The sequence below is a fragment of the Pomacea canaliculata genome, linkage group LG6 (assembly GCF_003073045.1).
Source record: "Pomacea canaliculata isolate SZHN2017 linkage group LG6, ASM307304v1, whole genome shotgun sequence".
In the NCBI taxonomy this organism is placed as follows: Eukaryota; Metazoa; Mollusca; class Gastropoda; order Architaenioglossa; family Ampullariidae; genus Pomacea; species Pomacea canaliculata.
In genome coordinates this window covers 12,193,854-12,210,256 of record NC_037595.1, presented here as the reverse complement: position 1 = coordinate 12,210,256, position 16,403 = coordinate 12,193,854, and the positions used below count along the sequence as shown (strand labels likewise).

Sequence of the window (16,403 nt, the reverse complement as noted above, 5' to 3'; positions counted from 1 at the left end):
TTACTTGAGGATGAGCGTAACGTTGTGACATCGGAGGGACGTAGCTATGAACAGAAGGGACTAGGGAATGGAGTTGTATGTTGTTAATGACCTGCCTTTAATGAACTGCATGGATATAGGGGTATTTTAGTTGTGTAGTTAAAAATTAAATTAGTTCCATATCTTCGTAAAGTGTGTGTCAGCTTAACTAGCTTCTTGTCCAGTCGATAATGGTATGGCAGCATGTGAGCACTTTTTATGTTATTAGTGATGAGCGGAAAACTGTCATCGACAACTATTAACAATTCAGATCTTTCAAAAGCAACATTCAAAGAGCTGACAACTGTAGTCATACAAGATTTGTCCATTGCACCTTCCTGCCATTTATTATTGTACAGTGGAGCCATGATTATTCCGGCTAATGACCATATAATCGAGACAGTTTTTTAAAAGTGGCAAATGCTTTTGTAGACACTGCCTGTGAACTTACCTTTTTCTTAAAAAAAAAAATCTGCCAGGAGATGCAGCTTTGTACTAGGTTCTTAGAAACCCACTTTTCAATAAAACCCAAGTATTAAAACACATGAACATTCCTTTTTTTAAATTAACATTTTAAATATGATATTTAGAAGATTATGCATTATTAGTGAGGGTTTAAATCATAGCAGATACAAAAAAAGGGCAATAATTTCTCACAAACATAAAAACACCCTAGCTTTACACTTTTGGGTACGAGTCCCTTGTGATTACAACATGAGAAAGAAAATATATCTCGAATGTAAGAAAATATGACAAAATAGGCTCAACCAAAAAAGTTTCCATAAGGTTCACAGATGTACATTTTCACCTCTTCTTAATTCTTGGTGGCTTTGTCAGTTAATATCATAGTACATATATACTGCTGACTCTTTCCTCTTTTTGCTAAATGTCCTTTTGAACCCTATCACTGTAAAGCATGTTTTGTTGGGTTTTTTTAAGGGGAGGAAAGGGGTTTGGCAGTCTCCAATAACCAAATGCACCATTAATGGAAGACCAGATAATCATGGTTCCATGGTACTTAAAACTGGTGAGGGTCAATATTTCTAAAATCTAATTGTTAAGCTAGTGGTATGTGGATGATAATTCACAAATGTAACATTTTGTTTCTAACATTGATTATTATAGCCAGGTATGTGATGCAACATAATGATACGCAACACATGAAATGTTTGGTTTTGAGAATATTCAGTGGCTTTAGCACGAATGCAGTTTAAAAAAATTTCTTATATGAGAATATATAAGTTCTTTTATATCATAAGACTTTTGTCTTTCTGGTTTGGTGGTAAGGCAATAAAAGTATTAGCAAACTAGAGCAAAAGTCAAGCAATCAAATGTTTTTGCAATAAGCCAAGAAACCAATTTTATTGTTAGCAAATGTTAACCATTAACATCTTGTTGATCCCATATTCAATGTGAAAGGAGAAAATATATGTACAGTAAATGATAAAGGCTACAGTTTTGTACCATAAAAATAAACTCCAGTTCCTTCCCATCTTGAAAGAGGTCATGTAATAATCTGTCATGAGTACATTGAGGATTGGCCATCCTGGATTCAAATCCCATCTTGGGCATGCTGTTCTTTCTCTGCATGGGATGTCTGTTTACAGGGCTGACCAGAATATAACTTTAGTTGCTGGTTCAGTGTAAAACACTCATTTATTCCTCCCATCTTGGAAGTCTTTCTTTGACAGGCCAGGTGTGCTTATGGACAGCAGTTATTGCATAATTAATTTTGGAGGCTTACATAATGTATATTGCAAATTTCAGGATATGGCTTGATGGAACTTGCACAGCTCACACTGTTACATTGTGAAGTGATAAATTGATGAAAAGTTTCAAAAACTCCTTATTCCACTAATAATCTACTAAACCTAACTTTGAAACAAGATCTTAAAAAAAAGAAACAGATCATGCTTTAACTCACAACAAAAGTAGCATTGTTTTGAAAACATAATATTAGAGTGAGAAAGTACAATGCCAGAGCAAGTAATAAGAACATTTTTGTAATGTGAAATCATGCATACATTACAGTATGCATTGTGAATTGAGACAACAAAGAATATACATTTAAACAAATGTCAAATAAAATTTTAAAAAATCAAATAAAAATACTTGATATGAATAAACATTTGCAGAATCATAGATATGTGGTTGAAAGGATGAGTCATTGGAAAATAAAAGATTATTTTGTCCTCACAAGATCTCGAAAGAAATTAGGTTCACTGTTTTATGTGTGGTGAGTTATTTTGTTTCAAAGTGATGTGTTTCTTGTACACATTTGAATTTGTCAGTTGGGTCTAATCAAAAAGACTAGGGTGCTCTTTTTTGACTGGTACTACTGGGCCATGCTATTTTGGTAAGATGAAAGTTTTTGTAAGTTTCTTTTACAAATGCCCAAGTAATACAAAAGATCTTAGTATGTTCATTTTACCTTAAATCATTATCCAAAACTTATAAGATGTAGGTGGATCTTGGCTGTGTTTTCTGACCACAGAACAAGATTTTTCTGCTATAGGAGGGTTATTTAGAAATTTTAAAAAAATCAATATTTGCAAAAAGTGTATTCTCTATCTTATAAAAATGTAGTCTTCTTTAATTTTTTTTAAGTAACTTAAGTTTTTCTCTCAAAATCTTGCAGTCTTAAGTGCAGTTATTCTCACTGTGATTATGCTGTCTTTGTTGTCAGTAAAATTACTTTATTATGTTGTAAACAAACGTTTGTTTACTCGGGAATGATGAACACGAGGTAGATTTTCTTACACTTGTGAAGACAAACTTTATACATATTGCCAATTCAAAACAACCTAGATGGAATAGTTTATAGTTTTATTAACCGCACACGCGCACAACACACACGTTCACATCCCACCAAACTATCTTTTGCTTGCATATAATCTTTTACAATTTCAGAAGTGGGTTCTTTCCTATATGGTACCCATCAATTCAAGTTGTTTTGCAAAAATAGTGTAAATGTTGAAGTACTTATATAAATAAGAAGTAAAATGCACAGAGACCAAATGTAAATAAGTAAATTAAAATTACATTCAATGCAAGATAGCAGTAATCTACTTCATTAGCCCAAAATCATAAAAAAAAAGTCATTAAAATTTGATTGAACACTTTAGTGACAAAAAATCGTTTTATAAAACTAAGCAACTGATTTAATGAGGGTCAGCAGTGCAAACTGCTCTTGAAAGGATGCTGAGATTTTTTTTCCCATTTATGTGGTTGTTGCATCAATAAATCTAAGCTCATGTGAAACTTTATGCATGTAACTGATCATTATCAAAATGTCAGTAGAACATTTGACTCTTCCATAATGTTCCACAAATCCAAGAAAATTTAGAGAAAAACTGGAGGTTTATAACCAGATCTGTTTTCTTATTAAAGCCTGTTGACCTTCTGTAGAGCATCTTCAAGCAGGGACAGATCTCCTTCAAACAAAAGTATGAGAAAATTCAAAATTAAAATAAACACTGACACTATAATAATTTCTCAAGTTATTAAGTTTTATAGCAATAAATATGTCTTGAAAAAAATGGCAAAAAGATTGTTTCTACAGTATCTCAATCGTTCTATACTGATGTGACCACAATCCCCGTATTAAAATTTTTTTTTATTATTATTATTAAGAATACCACAAGCTGTACTATGCAACAGAAAAAAACTCTAGAGATTATACTTCAATAACTTTTATTCTTGAGATATTTATGAATAAATTTTAGAACAGACAGGTAAGCTTAGGTAATTTACCTTTTATAGTCCTTGTTAGGTTGATAATCTGCTCTTTATTGTTGATGACTTCAACACTTTGTGTATAGGCATTGTAGCGTACACTAAATGGACGTGGAATTGTCAGTGAGTATGCCCTTAAATGAAACAAAAAAATGTTTTCTGAAATACTCTGGTCCATAAAATGGCTTAGTAACATCAATTTAGAAATGTTTGTCAATTTTTTTAAAACTTTTATTTACCATGGATAGACATATCTTCATAAGGTCTGTGTTAGTGATGCATTCTTTTTATCATAGTCCCTAGGTAAACTTGTAGTTTCTTTGGAGTTTTTTTTTAAAGAGCCAGCATGAATGAAAGGTATGGTCTGTATGTGCTTTTCAGAATCACTAACTAGCACCACTCCACGAACCCTGCATAGTTTTTAACATGGCAGCTCCTCCAGCCCTTGATCTTAAAGCTGTGGTTCTCAAAGTATTTCGGACCGCAGACCACTTTATTAAAGTTAAAATAAATACGACAGACCACCAAGGCCTAAAATCACTCTGCACTATGAATTTAAAATTGTAATTGCCACATTTGTTTCATTACAATTCTTTTGTGACTGGCATAGTAATAAGTTTGCATAAAATTATGTATTTCACAAAGTTCTTTATTAAAATTTTAATGCAATAAATGTAGTTGTTGTTGATGATGGGATAATATTGGGATCAATGTTGGTGAGTTTCATTCTCCTGTCAGATTCCATGTTCAACCGGCTTCTCTTATTTGTTTTCAGTCCCACAAGTGTTGAACATCCAGTCTCGCAACAGTAAGTTGTTGGAAATGGCAGTAGGTGCTTAAGACTTATTTGTTAAGGAGCGTTTTATGTGAACGAGCGGTTGGGCATTGATAACATTAAAACTTGTGTGAAATCAATACTGGACTAATTAGTGTCTCTGGCAATGTAAACATCACTTTGCTAAAATATGAAGACTTTCAGTCATGAATCGCATGACTTACGTGTGCGGACCACACTTTGAGAACCACTGTTTTAAAAGGATAGTGGAGGTCTACAGATTTTTCTCCACTGATTTCTTGAGACACATTTTATTCACCCCATCCTGTGACATCTTGCTTTAGGAAAGTTTAATTTTTCAGTAAAGACACTCAAGTTTTTTCATGGACACTGAGAAGCCATGTTACTTTATATTATTGGTATTTCTTTTGAAGAATGCAGTACAAAACATTTATCACATCTCCACTATTCTTACTTGAGTTTTTCCTTGGCATCATCAAAACTGTCAGCAACAAAATAGACAGGCTGGAAAGATGTGATGGGATATTCCTGTGTTGACGTTTTTTGGGGGTCAAAGGGTCGCACCTCTGGCTTATCAGTCAGGGCATACTTAAGAAAGAAAATGCACATCTGACTGTTGAATATGAAAATGTCAGAAGACTTACATAAGTATCAGATAGTAGTATTCTGCCAAAGGTATAATTCATTGCAAAATTCTTTACCTTTTTTGTCTTGCACAAGCATGCATTTAAATTTTTCTGCTAATGAAAGCATTTTCATGTTAAATTTAACTCTTGTGGAAGTGCACCTTCCTTGCAGATTAATGCATTCATTGTAATCTACCTGCAAAAGTTAAAATCTTGGTCATCAGTCGCTTAAGCTCTGGTTCAACACAGATATGAGCTCTTGTATTTTTTTAGGTCATTGCAAAACTTTGTGTGAGAAAAGGTTGCAAACCTGCAGCTCTCCAAAAGAAGATAAAAGTCCTGCCCCATAAGCTTTCAGATGACCCTCTTGACGGCATAACCCAAATTCAACAGTAAACCAGTACAGCTGTTTAAAAAAACATAACCAACAGAAGGGTAAATGACAGGTGCACACATAACACAGACAGTTCAGAAGCAGCAATGTAGAAGATAAGAATATCATTACTGTCCTTCGGTCCTTCAAGAAAATATAACTATCGATGGCTGCTGAAAACAGATATGGTCAAGTATTTTTTTACAAGCACCACTTTCATTACATTTTTTTCATCCAGGACGCACTTGATCGGGAAGAGAATGCATCTAAAAAAAAGTGGTCACTTCTTTCTTAGCCGAAGTGCCTTTTTGTCTGGCCTAGAATAATGTTTTTGGCAACAATGTTCAAAAGCATACTCTCAATTTCAAGTTCTGAATCAAGTGTCTTTTTATATGATAAAACAGCTCTAGATTTGAAAAAGCTTCTTTAAATAAGGAAAAGCAAGATGTTTGAGTTTGATGAAGCGATGTTCTGAACATGAAGATGTAATGATGCACCACAGTTGAGATAAGAGTGTAATTTCACTCACTGTAGCAAGCTTTTGAATGTACTCATCAGGAGCACCAAGACTAGCCAGCCCTATCTCTTGAGAAAACTGGGCAAATGATGGGTCTGCAAACAAGGGCACATGCCCCAGTACTTCATGGCACACATCACTGAAACAAAGTCAATTCGCTAACAAACTGGTGAAGATGAAAACTATCAGTACCGTAACCTAGTTTAACCTACTGAGTTCTAATATCTTGCTCTTCTGCAGTTAATGTACTTCTTTACAAAGGTGAAACAAGCTCTTAATTTTTTACCCAAATAGAAATGAGAAGATAATGCTTTTAAGGTTATACATGTAATCTTAAAAAAAAAAATAGAGTTTGCTGGGGTAAACTTCATAGCCATGTGATTAATATAGGCTCACTTTCACAGCCTAAAATCACGATAATTGAAAATGGAATTTTCAGCAAAATTGGTTTGACATTAAGAGTGGTAAGATGCGTGTTCTTGCAGCTTTAACAGTTTTAGAAGTTGCAGGCAAAAATAAATCATGCTTTATTTTAAAATGAAAATAATTTACAGACCAGCTTATTCAGTTTATGTGTTGCAAGCCCCATTACTGGCCTGACGTCAGAGATTTTTATATTAGTTTGTGATATTATCTTTGATCGTGACTCTCTATATCTTGGCTAAGTAAAGGTGACTGCTTGTTACTCACGGTTCTGGTGTATACATTGGCTTGGAGCCATGTCGGATATACTGAGTAGAGTGGAATACTCGGAATGCCAGTCCTGCAAGAAAGTCACGGGATGACAGCAAACCTGCTACAGGCCGCAGCTGAAATCCTGTGCAGTCTGCAGACATAAACATAGTTATGTTAATCATATGCACATAAATTTGCATGTTCTCATTATGGTCGCTCTCTGCACAGACTTAATCAAAACAGATAAATAGGCACCCATATTTCTTGAAATGATTGATAATAAAACATTTTGTGCAAACAAGTTTTTTACTTTAATTGCATTCTCTGTATGATAGGTATTTTACATCCTGCTGCAGTCATGCAGTTGGTCACATTCTGCTTTGATGATGTGGTTTAAGCTATAGTATTTTCCTGGTTTCAATTTACTTCAGCTGGAGTGTCTTTTCAAGGGATGACAATGATAAATCCTTTGTCTCTTGCAGGTAGAGAAAAAAAAATTTTTAAATTCATTTGAAAAAAACCAGATTGGGGAAACACCTTAAAAATTACTTGAAAGAATGAAAGCTAGGATTACCTTTCAGAAAGTCTGAGATATCCTGAAGTTGCGGGATGTTGTTTTCTCGGAAGCCACAGTTATCAATAAGAAGAGGAAACACATGGTTGAATTCTCTGCAGGCGTGAGTTGGGTACAGCTTTGTTAGTTCTTGGAAAATTGTGCCCCTGAGCAACAATAAGTTTTTTAAATGTACATAATAAAAGTAAAATAAACTAAAAATAAATCCAAGAAACTAAAAGGCATCATTATACAGGACCTTTTGGTGCCTAAATGCTTAATAACAGCTGATTTACTAACTTTTGAAATCTTAACTAAAGATCAATGTTAAGCACAATGCAGTATCTCACCAGGTTTTCACTTCTTCATCTGTGTACTGGACACGAGGAATGGGCTCACCACTGAAAAATGAAACATTCATAAATGTAAGATATTAAATATTTATAAGAATAATATCAAAATTGGAATCATTTAATAACAATGATATCTTTATAATAAATTATATAATATCACCTTAGACTTTACAAAAATAACAACAAATATCTATGCAAGCATTATGCAGTGTGATCTATAAAGAGAAAAAGTTCTTACTGTTTGTAGTTGAATGCAATGTCTGCAAATTCTTTTCTTCTGGTACGGTAGACAGGATCTTTGAAACCCTGACAATTAATTTGAAGATTGTTTTTTAAGAAAACTTCAAAAGGCTCATAACAGTAACATGGACAAATAATTGTGACATCTTCAACCTCTAAATCTAAAAAGAGAAAGCATGTCCTTTCAAAAAACCTGAATGTTGGACTGATGAGACAGTTTCCCAATAATAACAATCATAATTAACTGCTGAAGAATCTGATAGTCGAGATATGTTTTTCTGCTTTAAGAGCCTGTGCTTACAGACTAGTATAAATTTTACTGTAAATTCTTTTGTGAGCAACCCTATTACATACTGCAGCTGTAGATGAAGTGTAACATTCAGACCTCTCCTTAAACACTATGCTACTGGACTGAAGAATCAGCATTAAAAGATTAAGAAATTGGCTACATCCTCTTATTAATAACTGAGGGGATGGTATGATCAAATAAGCACTTTATTTCTTACTGGGTGATCAGCATCCAGCTCTGATCCGTAGCTCAAGATCTGGTTTGCAAAGCGATCCAAATCCCTTATTTTTCTGGGAAACCATGGCACTGTAAAAGAATATTTAGCAATCCCTACTTAAAACACATTGTAGTCATGTACCTTTTTTTCTGAAGCACAGAATTTATGTGGATATGATTTACTGTTATGTGATGTAAATAGTGAGAAATTGAGGGGAATAATTCCATAGAAAGGGTGGAAGTTCCAATTAGGAAGTGTTTTCCATTTTCTACAGTCTTAGAAACTGTTTTTGCATTATTCAGATTTTAAATGAAGTTCCACTCATTTGTGATGACTGCTGCCTGTGTCCTAAAGTTGTTGTATGTTCCTCAGGTGCATATTTCTGAAGATATTTCTGACATTTATTTTTCCTGCTAGCAGTCCCCCTTTCCATAGAAACATTTGTCAGAGTACACAAATTCCAGACTTAATTGTTAAATCACCGTCTCCTAGCTCCCCATCCAAAAAAATTTAGACTCCAAATTATTTTTTCTTACATATTCTTCAATGCTGAAATGCTATCAATCCCTGTTCACTTGTCAACATAATTTTAAAGAAAGATAAACATAAGGGTTAAACAGGTCTTAACCTTGACTTTCATCAATTTACTCTCACAATCAGTTATTAATATTAGACAATTAAAATTATGTACATATGATAAAAGTTAGTGTGTGATAAGTATCTTTGTACACACATATGTGAGAAAGTACTGTGGTCTGTCACAGATTTATTCATTGATTTCACAAAGTACATGTTCCTAATTTAAAATTCCACAATTCAATTTTCAAAATGTTCACAAACATTAAAACAATTAAGGTATTTAACATTATATATCTGTTAAATACTTTTTGGCATATTGGATATTTGTTTACACTTACATTTGAAATAATTTAGTGACTATTACAGATCAGTGTAAAGGCAAATTGAATTAGCACTTCAAGACAATATATACCCACACACAAGCTGAAGCTAGACATTACTCTTTTTAATAAATCTATATTTTATACACAACTGCAAACACCTAAAGACAACCAAAGCAACAGGACATGAGTAAGGCAGAAAACTCTGTAACAACACTGCGGAGGCTAATGGACAAGCAAAAGTGTCTCAAATAGGAACATTTTGCTTATTAATCTGTGATCTTTTGCTTTCTACAAGAATGTTCTATGAACACGTCTTCTGCCATGCTACTTTTATCACTGAGTTATTCACAGAAATTTTTTTATCATGCTTTTGCTTTGTAATATCAGACAAGAAAGTTTAATGGCAAATGCTTAAAGTGAAATGAATTTATTAATTATATGTTAAGTATCATCAATTATACTGTTAACAGTCTTAAAAACCTTGACCAACAATGAAAAGCAAGAAACTTTCCAAGCATCTAGGATTTTAGTTTACTTACCTTCCACACCACTATCTGCTGTAAAGAAGGCAAGACACCCATACAATCAAAAGATTAAGTTACGTTAGTAATAATTTGCATGCAGTTCTCCTATATTACATATACCTTGATACCATTCTTTCATTTTAGCAATAGAAACAGACTGAACTACAGCACTTTTACTGGATTTACAGAACAATTGATTAAAATTGCTTAATTAGTTGCTGTTATATAGCTATGTCATACATAAATATATGTTAGGTAGGCTTTTTTAAAAATTTACCTTCATCTTTTTTATTTTCTGGATTTCGGGAAAGAACCTGCAAGTTCTTGGTTCTTCCCTTAAGGATGTCAATGGCTTCATACAGGCCTCCACGCACATTGTCACAGGAAACAAAGAATTCGTAGCAGTCTTTGTCTTCAAGCGAGGGTCGAGACTCGATGTGATGCAAGTTCACATTGTTTGTCTGTCATTGATAAGATTTAATAGCTGCATTAATACCTTGCAAGGATGTATCATGATATATTAACAGATTTTTTTTTTTTTTTTTTTTTTTTTGCTTTCAGGACATGAGAACATAAACATAACTTTCACCAGGTATTCTATATTTATACTAGAAAAAATACACAGTTATGGCAACTGGAAATTATATAGCCTTGATAACCTATCTTTTTCTTCCCTCACCCCTACTCTTTATCTTGCATGATTTTTCATTTCTCGTCCTTTTAATCACTTGGATTTCATGCCTGTCCCTTCAGGGGCAGTACAAGGTTTGCCCCAAGGTTTGATTTGGACCAAACGTTCAGGTCGACTTGCATCCTACACTCTACAGCTATGTCTTGCTAGGGCGGCAGGACCAATCGGAGGTAAAGCAAGCCCTGGATATACCTTTGGCTCATAATTACACATGGCCCAAGGTGATTGCAGATTAATTTGCGACGTCATTTTATTTTTAGTCCGTCGATCTATATTGTTGACCTCAATGCCATATACGAATTTAAGTGCCATCAGGAAGATCCATTTCGACCCTTCATCCGCGATTAAGCATGCGTGTGCAGCTCTTGGATCTATATTTTGTCTTTTGCGTCTCTTCAAATAAGCTTTCATTGTCTATAAATGGTACAGTAATTGAACAGGTATGCTTCCACACTGGATATTTCGTTGTCATTTTATGTGCTACGAAACAGTTATATCGTTGTTAGTAATATAGCATTGATTAGCATATTGTGTTTGTACTGTCTACATTAAAAAATTTTCCTTTAAATCAGAGAACGCTTTTGAAAGCTGAAGACTTTCCCTGTTATTCACGCTGACTGAAAACACACGAAAACTGTTCGGCTAAAATTCAGTGGTTCTAAACCGGGGTTCTATCGAACCCTATAGGGGTTTGGTGAGTCGGTCTCAGGGGTTCGGCGGAGCCTCCGCCACGGAGGTCAAGACACACCCACAATTAGTGATGACACTAAAGAAGGGTTCGGTGAATGTGCATATGAAACTTGTGGGTTCGGTACCTCAAACAAGGTTAAGAACCACTGGGCTAAATGAATATATTAGTCACTATATGGACGCCGCTCATTCGTCTGAACCGTTTGCTACCATTGGCAATCAACCCGAGATCAGTCATTTCAAATAAAAAAAAAATACGTTTCAGAATCGTCTAAAGAAAATTCAAAGTGAAACACACATCTGGGATCTTACCTCAAACACTTTCAGAGCTTCTGCCAAAGCACCAACTTTTTCTGGAAGACTGAATATTATGCTGGTGCTTCCTTCGTGATCCACATAATCTTGCACGTAGATGTGCTGGTAGGTGTTTGACTGTGGACACTGAGGAAATGAGACACGAAGATAAATTGTGGTACACGCAATTAATGCCATATAGTGCGTGCACGGACGTGTAATACAAGTTAGTGGTGCTTGCAAGGACGATACGGCCCTGATGCGCGAATTCATCAGTTAAGTCGCATGTGTAGATATCTCGAGATCATTTATAAATTTAAAAAGTATTATCAAGAATTAGACAATTTTGTGCATAATTTTTTTAAGATTAACAAAATAAATGCGTATGGTGAGCGTCCTTTAGCAAGCGACTGGGGAAACAAAAACAAAAACAGCCAGCCTTGGACATGATAAACTACTATATATATATTAATTAAGTTAATGGCTGATTGATGAATGATTGTTCATGGTTACATACAGGTGAAAAATAATGAAGCTGCAACAAACGACGAAGTTTTCTTTTAGTGCATCAACAATATTCCAACCCCGCACACAACAAATAGGTGGATACTAAAAGGTAAACAAAAATACACTGTCGGCCTACCTTGGTTGCTATCTCTGTTATACCAACAATGCACCCACACATAACACATTGTCGACCGCGCACGCCCATGTTTTCTGTGCTTTGCATGGTTTGACGAGAAGACGGGTTTATATAGAAATGCTCGTATAAGTCTCGCACCACCAACTTTCAGCCTCTTGCATCAGCACCCGGAAGAAGGTAACGACAATAATTGAGTCAAACACACAGTATAGGCTCAACTGGTCAACGGCTGGAAGGAGGGGATGAAGGAGAGAGGAGGAGTTCCCAGGTTAGCATTTGCCCGAAGCGCGCTCAGGTTTCTGATTGGCAGCTTGACCCCGAGAACACAGCAATAAAAGTGTTCGGGGATGGAGGTTGGGGGCTGGTTGGATGGATGATGTACTCCAGAAAGGTGGGAGAAGGGGACAGTGGGAGGAACCTAAAAAGGATTTGGACCCTGGAGGGGATGAGCCCTTTTTAACATTCCGCATCAGCGGTGACAAGACGGATGCGTGATTTGCCGGCTTTGTTGTCTGACGGCCGGCTGATGCAATGCGCTGAAATATCCTATAAAGGTGTTTACAAACTTTACCATGGGTCAGACCTATAGGGTGAAAACGACCTTGATCTGTGGAATGCGCTGACTAACAACAATAAACATTTATGTTCGTGAGCAAATGTAGTTTAATTGTAAAGGTCTCTTTAGTACGCTTTAAACCTGAGGATGTCCACTTTCATTATTCTCGATCGCGCGCGGTTCTCATGCAGCATTTATCTTATGCATCGTCAGTTTTTGATCATCAGGTTCATCTGGCACGTTATTTATATATGCATCATTGGCAACTATAGCAATAAATAAAAATAATACAGAAAATAAACAAGAGAGTGTGGAAAAATTAGTCTAAACCAGCTTCATAAAATAAACATATAATGTACCAGCTAGGCTGTGTAGTCCCTTTACTGCATGGCCCTGAACACATGTTACGGCTGCATGTGACTTTAGGTGGGTATGTAACTATCTATGTAACTTTAATACATATGGTTAAATGCTTTATTGTTGTTACCGTCATTGTTATAATTGTTGGTAGTTGTGATGTCATCGTATCATTATACAGCAATTTCAAAACAAATTTTATAATAATTATAATGCTGATCATTTTGCAAAGGATTCTGGCACACTGCGGTATTATAGGTAATGAAGGAATTAAGATAACGTACATCCTTTCCATCGCTCATACATTCGCTCCTGAGGACCAAGAAATCTCGAGTTCCAAACAATTCGTTAAATAATTAAACCATGGGGTGGAGATCGACGCCCCGAGAAGCGCACAATAATCTTCAGCTCTTTTGCTACTCTGCTATACTGTTTTAAAAAGATGTTGATTAAAAATTTATATTCTTTAATGATTTCAAGTTTCATATTTTCCCAACAGTCACCAACGTTCATCTCAGCAAATATTTTTAGATAAGTAGTAGTTATTGATTTAATCCTTTTAAGTCTGCTTTGGCTTGAGTTTTACAAAATTAACAAGTTTTAACCGAAGGTGAGCGCAGCGTGGGTGGCGGGGAGGGCGGGGACATGTTTCACTTACCCCGGTCAAGAAGCTACAGTGTATATTTACCGTCTGTGCCCCCAGGCGCCACTGATTATACAACCCCGTACTGCTTACAGTTTTGTGTTCTCCCAGTGAAATGAACGCAGGTGACTTATCATTAGCAATTCTCTTAGCAGACTGCACAACGTCATCAGCAAAGGACTGTTGAGTAATTTAAGTAGTTCTGTGTGGGGGTTATCTCCTGAGGGGACACATAAGAATGAGTGCACCTAAAACTAGGCTTTCGGATAGTGATTATAGGAGGGTACAAGACATTATTTTTAAGAATACATTTATCTGACCGGCCTGAGCCTGTGGAAGGCAGGGACCCTTTCCCAATTCGCCTCCACGCTGCTCTGTGACTGCTGCTGGAGGGTCAAGGACAAACCCGTTGACGCCCCCCTTGACCTTTTCGACTGAGATGTATAAAAGGAAAGCAGTGAAGATTGATGCCTTGATTATTTCTTCATGACTCACAAAACGCAGCGAAAACTCAGCACAGCGGTCAGCAAAAAAGAAAGATCCGTTCCGGTCGACTGCTTTTGCTTAAGGCCAGGACCGAGCGAGAAGGCACAGGTTCATCTGATGTTCTTTTCTTTTATCTTGTTGAGCGATCGTTGCCGAACACATCGTCGAGCTGACTTATTGTTGTAAGTCTCGCCGGTGCCGTTGTTCTGACACGGTGCTAGAGTCTCTATATAGTGCAGGGACGAAACCAAGACAAGGTATATGTTAGCCATATGCTGCGACTTATCTTGATGTTCCTAATTCACCAACTTTGTCAGAAGCTGTTTAGTCTACAGCTGGACTCGATAACAAAACATCTCTCTCTCTCGATCTCTCTCTCACACACACGTCTGCACACCTATACATACTGCTCCACGAGCTGCCTCTAATTGTAAACATTTGTTAGCATTCATGTAGATTGTTGCTGGCTATACTTGATGACACTTTTAAAATTGAAAAAAGTAAACGAAAAAGAGACAGGTACATCTGAATTTTTTTTTTAAAATCGTACCAAGATATAGAATAATCCAACCACATGCCAAACAAACAATTCAAGTACATATAATCCAGAACCCTTGTTTCATTCACCGTAGACTGGAAAATATTTTGTCAGTATGTTTTTCATGTTTTTGCTCGGAATTCGTTTTTTGTGCCATTTAAGAAAGCATACCTTTTCGTTGACGCCGTCAAGTTTCACCTTTTTGCTTGAAGCCCACCCGTCCATCTTCGCAGGTGTCTGTCTGCTCGACTTCGTAGCGACCTCTGTGACAACACGCGCTGCCTTGCCCTCGCTTATGGCCTTCAGCTATCACGAGGACAAGTGACCTACAAATGCGACTGGTCGGAGAAAATATACTAGACTGTGACTGGTCAATCGGTGACACACCCGCCAGCAACGATCCCTTTCCGAGGAGGTAAGGGGGAAATGACACCATATGGAGAGGACACTACTGTGTATACAAAACAGCTGTGATCGTTGTGTATACACATACTTTGAAGACGATCTATACAGAACTGTTCATTGTAGGAAACATAGGTTGCAATAATAATGCTCTCAGTAAATTAAAAAAGATTCAGAGGATCGAGATTTGACTGGTACTTTGACAGGGCATATAGTTGTTTTTTTAAAAAGTTTTTTTGGCACATATAACAGTAATTTGTTTTATCCACTTTCATTTTCAGCTGAGGAAGGTGGTATTAATCAGGAGCTATTTCGATATTTTTGGTGTAATAAAATATCAGACTTTGGAAGCGATCGATGGTCTTTTTATCATTTCTTTTTGATGGAGGAGGAATCTTAATTTAAGTCTTGTTTATTATTCGTGACTCGTAATGTCATCCACCCCTTAGTCATTTTCCTTTTTGCATCTGAGCTGACGTAATCTCGTATCTCATGAGATCCACAGCATTTTATAACAAGCAATTACAGGTCTCAATGGCGGTCAGACTTCTGATTGCATCATCTGCCAACAGCAAACGTAAATTTAGATCATCTTCCTTTTGCTCAGTTCGTAAAAATGCACATACATACCTTCTCGCACACACACGCACACATATATGTATATATAGAGAGAAATGGCACCTTCTCGCAGAAAGTATATATATATATTGCTTTAAACGCCATTCAAGATAACCATCACAAATAGAGTAATAGTTTTTGAATACAGTAGTTCGTGTCGAGAGCAGTCGATAGTTTCTGAGTTCAAAAATAGTAGTCCAGGTGTTCGTCGGCAGCAAATGCTCTAGCATTTTGCTATGGTTCATTGCACAGCGGATGTGAAAATAAAAGGGAGCATTCAAAAGACTCGTCTATGGTTGTCTAGGTGACACAGAAACAGTGACAATGACAATTCTTTATTTACGAGAGGTAAAATAAGCAAGAAAATGCTTTTTTTTTCAAATGAGCTATCGCCCTTTACAGGGAAGAAAATTAACTACGTAAATGAAGTAATTATACGAGTTATAGAATAATTTGTAGTAAATATAAAGGTGCTTGATAAGACACCATCATTTAATCATTCAAGACTATATTCGTATCTTGTAATAAAGTACGTGCAGTACCAACAGATTGAACAGACTTCACGACAAGCATGCGACCACTCTCCGTCTGAGCATGTACGTGTATAGGTGGATGGCTGTCTGTCTGCCAAGACCAACGCTTAGCCTCTTGCGAAGTTCTCCTCTGT

General features: G+C 36.1%; 1 protein-coding gene across 4 annotated transcripts; it reads right to left on the bottom strand.

The window, feature by feature from the left end:
* Nucleotides 1-337: 337 nt before the first annotated feature.
* On the bottom strand, nt 338-15,030 carry LOC112565793 (protein henna-like). Of its 4 annotated transcripts, none has more exons than XM_025241566.1 (14): nt 14,888-15,030; nt 11,512-11,640; nt 10,096-10,279; nt 9,834-9,851; nt 8,393-8,481; nt 7,885-7,952; nt 7,644-7,694; nt 7,315-7,460; nt 6,756-6,891; nt 6,078-6,204; nt 5,486-5,581; nt 5,004-5,137; nt 3,772-3,887; nt 338-3,452 (listed from the first exon to the last, which is right to left on the bottom strand). In XM_025241566.1, the coding sequence occupies exons 1-14, from the start codon at nt 14,939-14,941 to the stop codon at nt 3,403-3,405; spliced, it is 1,398 nt and encodes a 465-aa protein (XP_025097351.1). In that variant the 5' UTR covers nt 14,942-15,030; the 3' UTR covers nt 338-3,402. The 4 variants fall into 4 exon arrangements, with proteins under 4 accessions (XP_025097351.1, XP_025097348.1, XP_025097347.1 ...); XM_025241563.1 differs by lacking the exon at nt 14,888-15,030 and adding an exon at nt 12,137-13,308 and having other exon boundaries at nt 9,834-9,848; XM_025241562.1 differs by lacking the exon at nt 14,888-15,030 and adding an exon at nt 12,137-13,304.
* Nucleotides 15,031-16,403: the final 1,373 nt, after the last annotated feature.

Coding starts and splice junctions, on each gene's coding strand:
- LOC112565793 (XM_025241562.1), bottom strand. CDS start 12,223: ATGCAAAGCACAGAAAACATGGGCGTGCGCGGTCGACAATGTGTTATG. Junction 10,280..11,511: donor AAGCTCTGAAAGTGTTTGAG/GTAAGATCCCAG, acceptor TATCAATGACAG/ACAAACAATGTGAACTTGCA. Junction 7,461..7,643: donor GATGAAGAAGTGAAAACCTG/GTGAGATACTGC, acceptor ATTGTTGCTCAG/GGGCACAATTTTCCAAGAAC.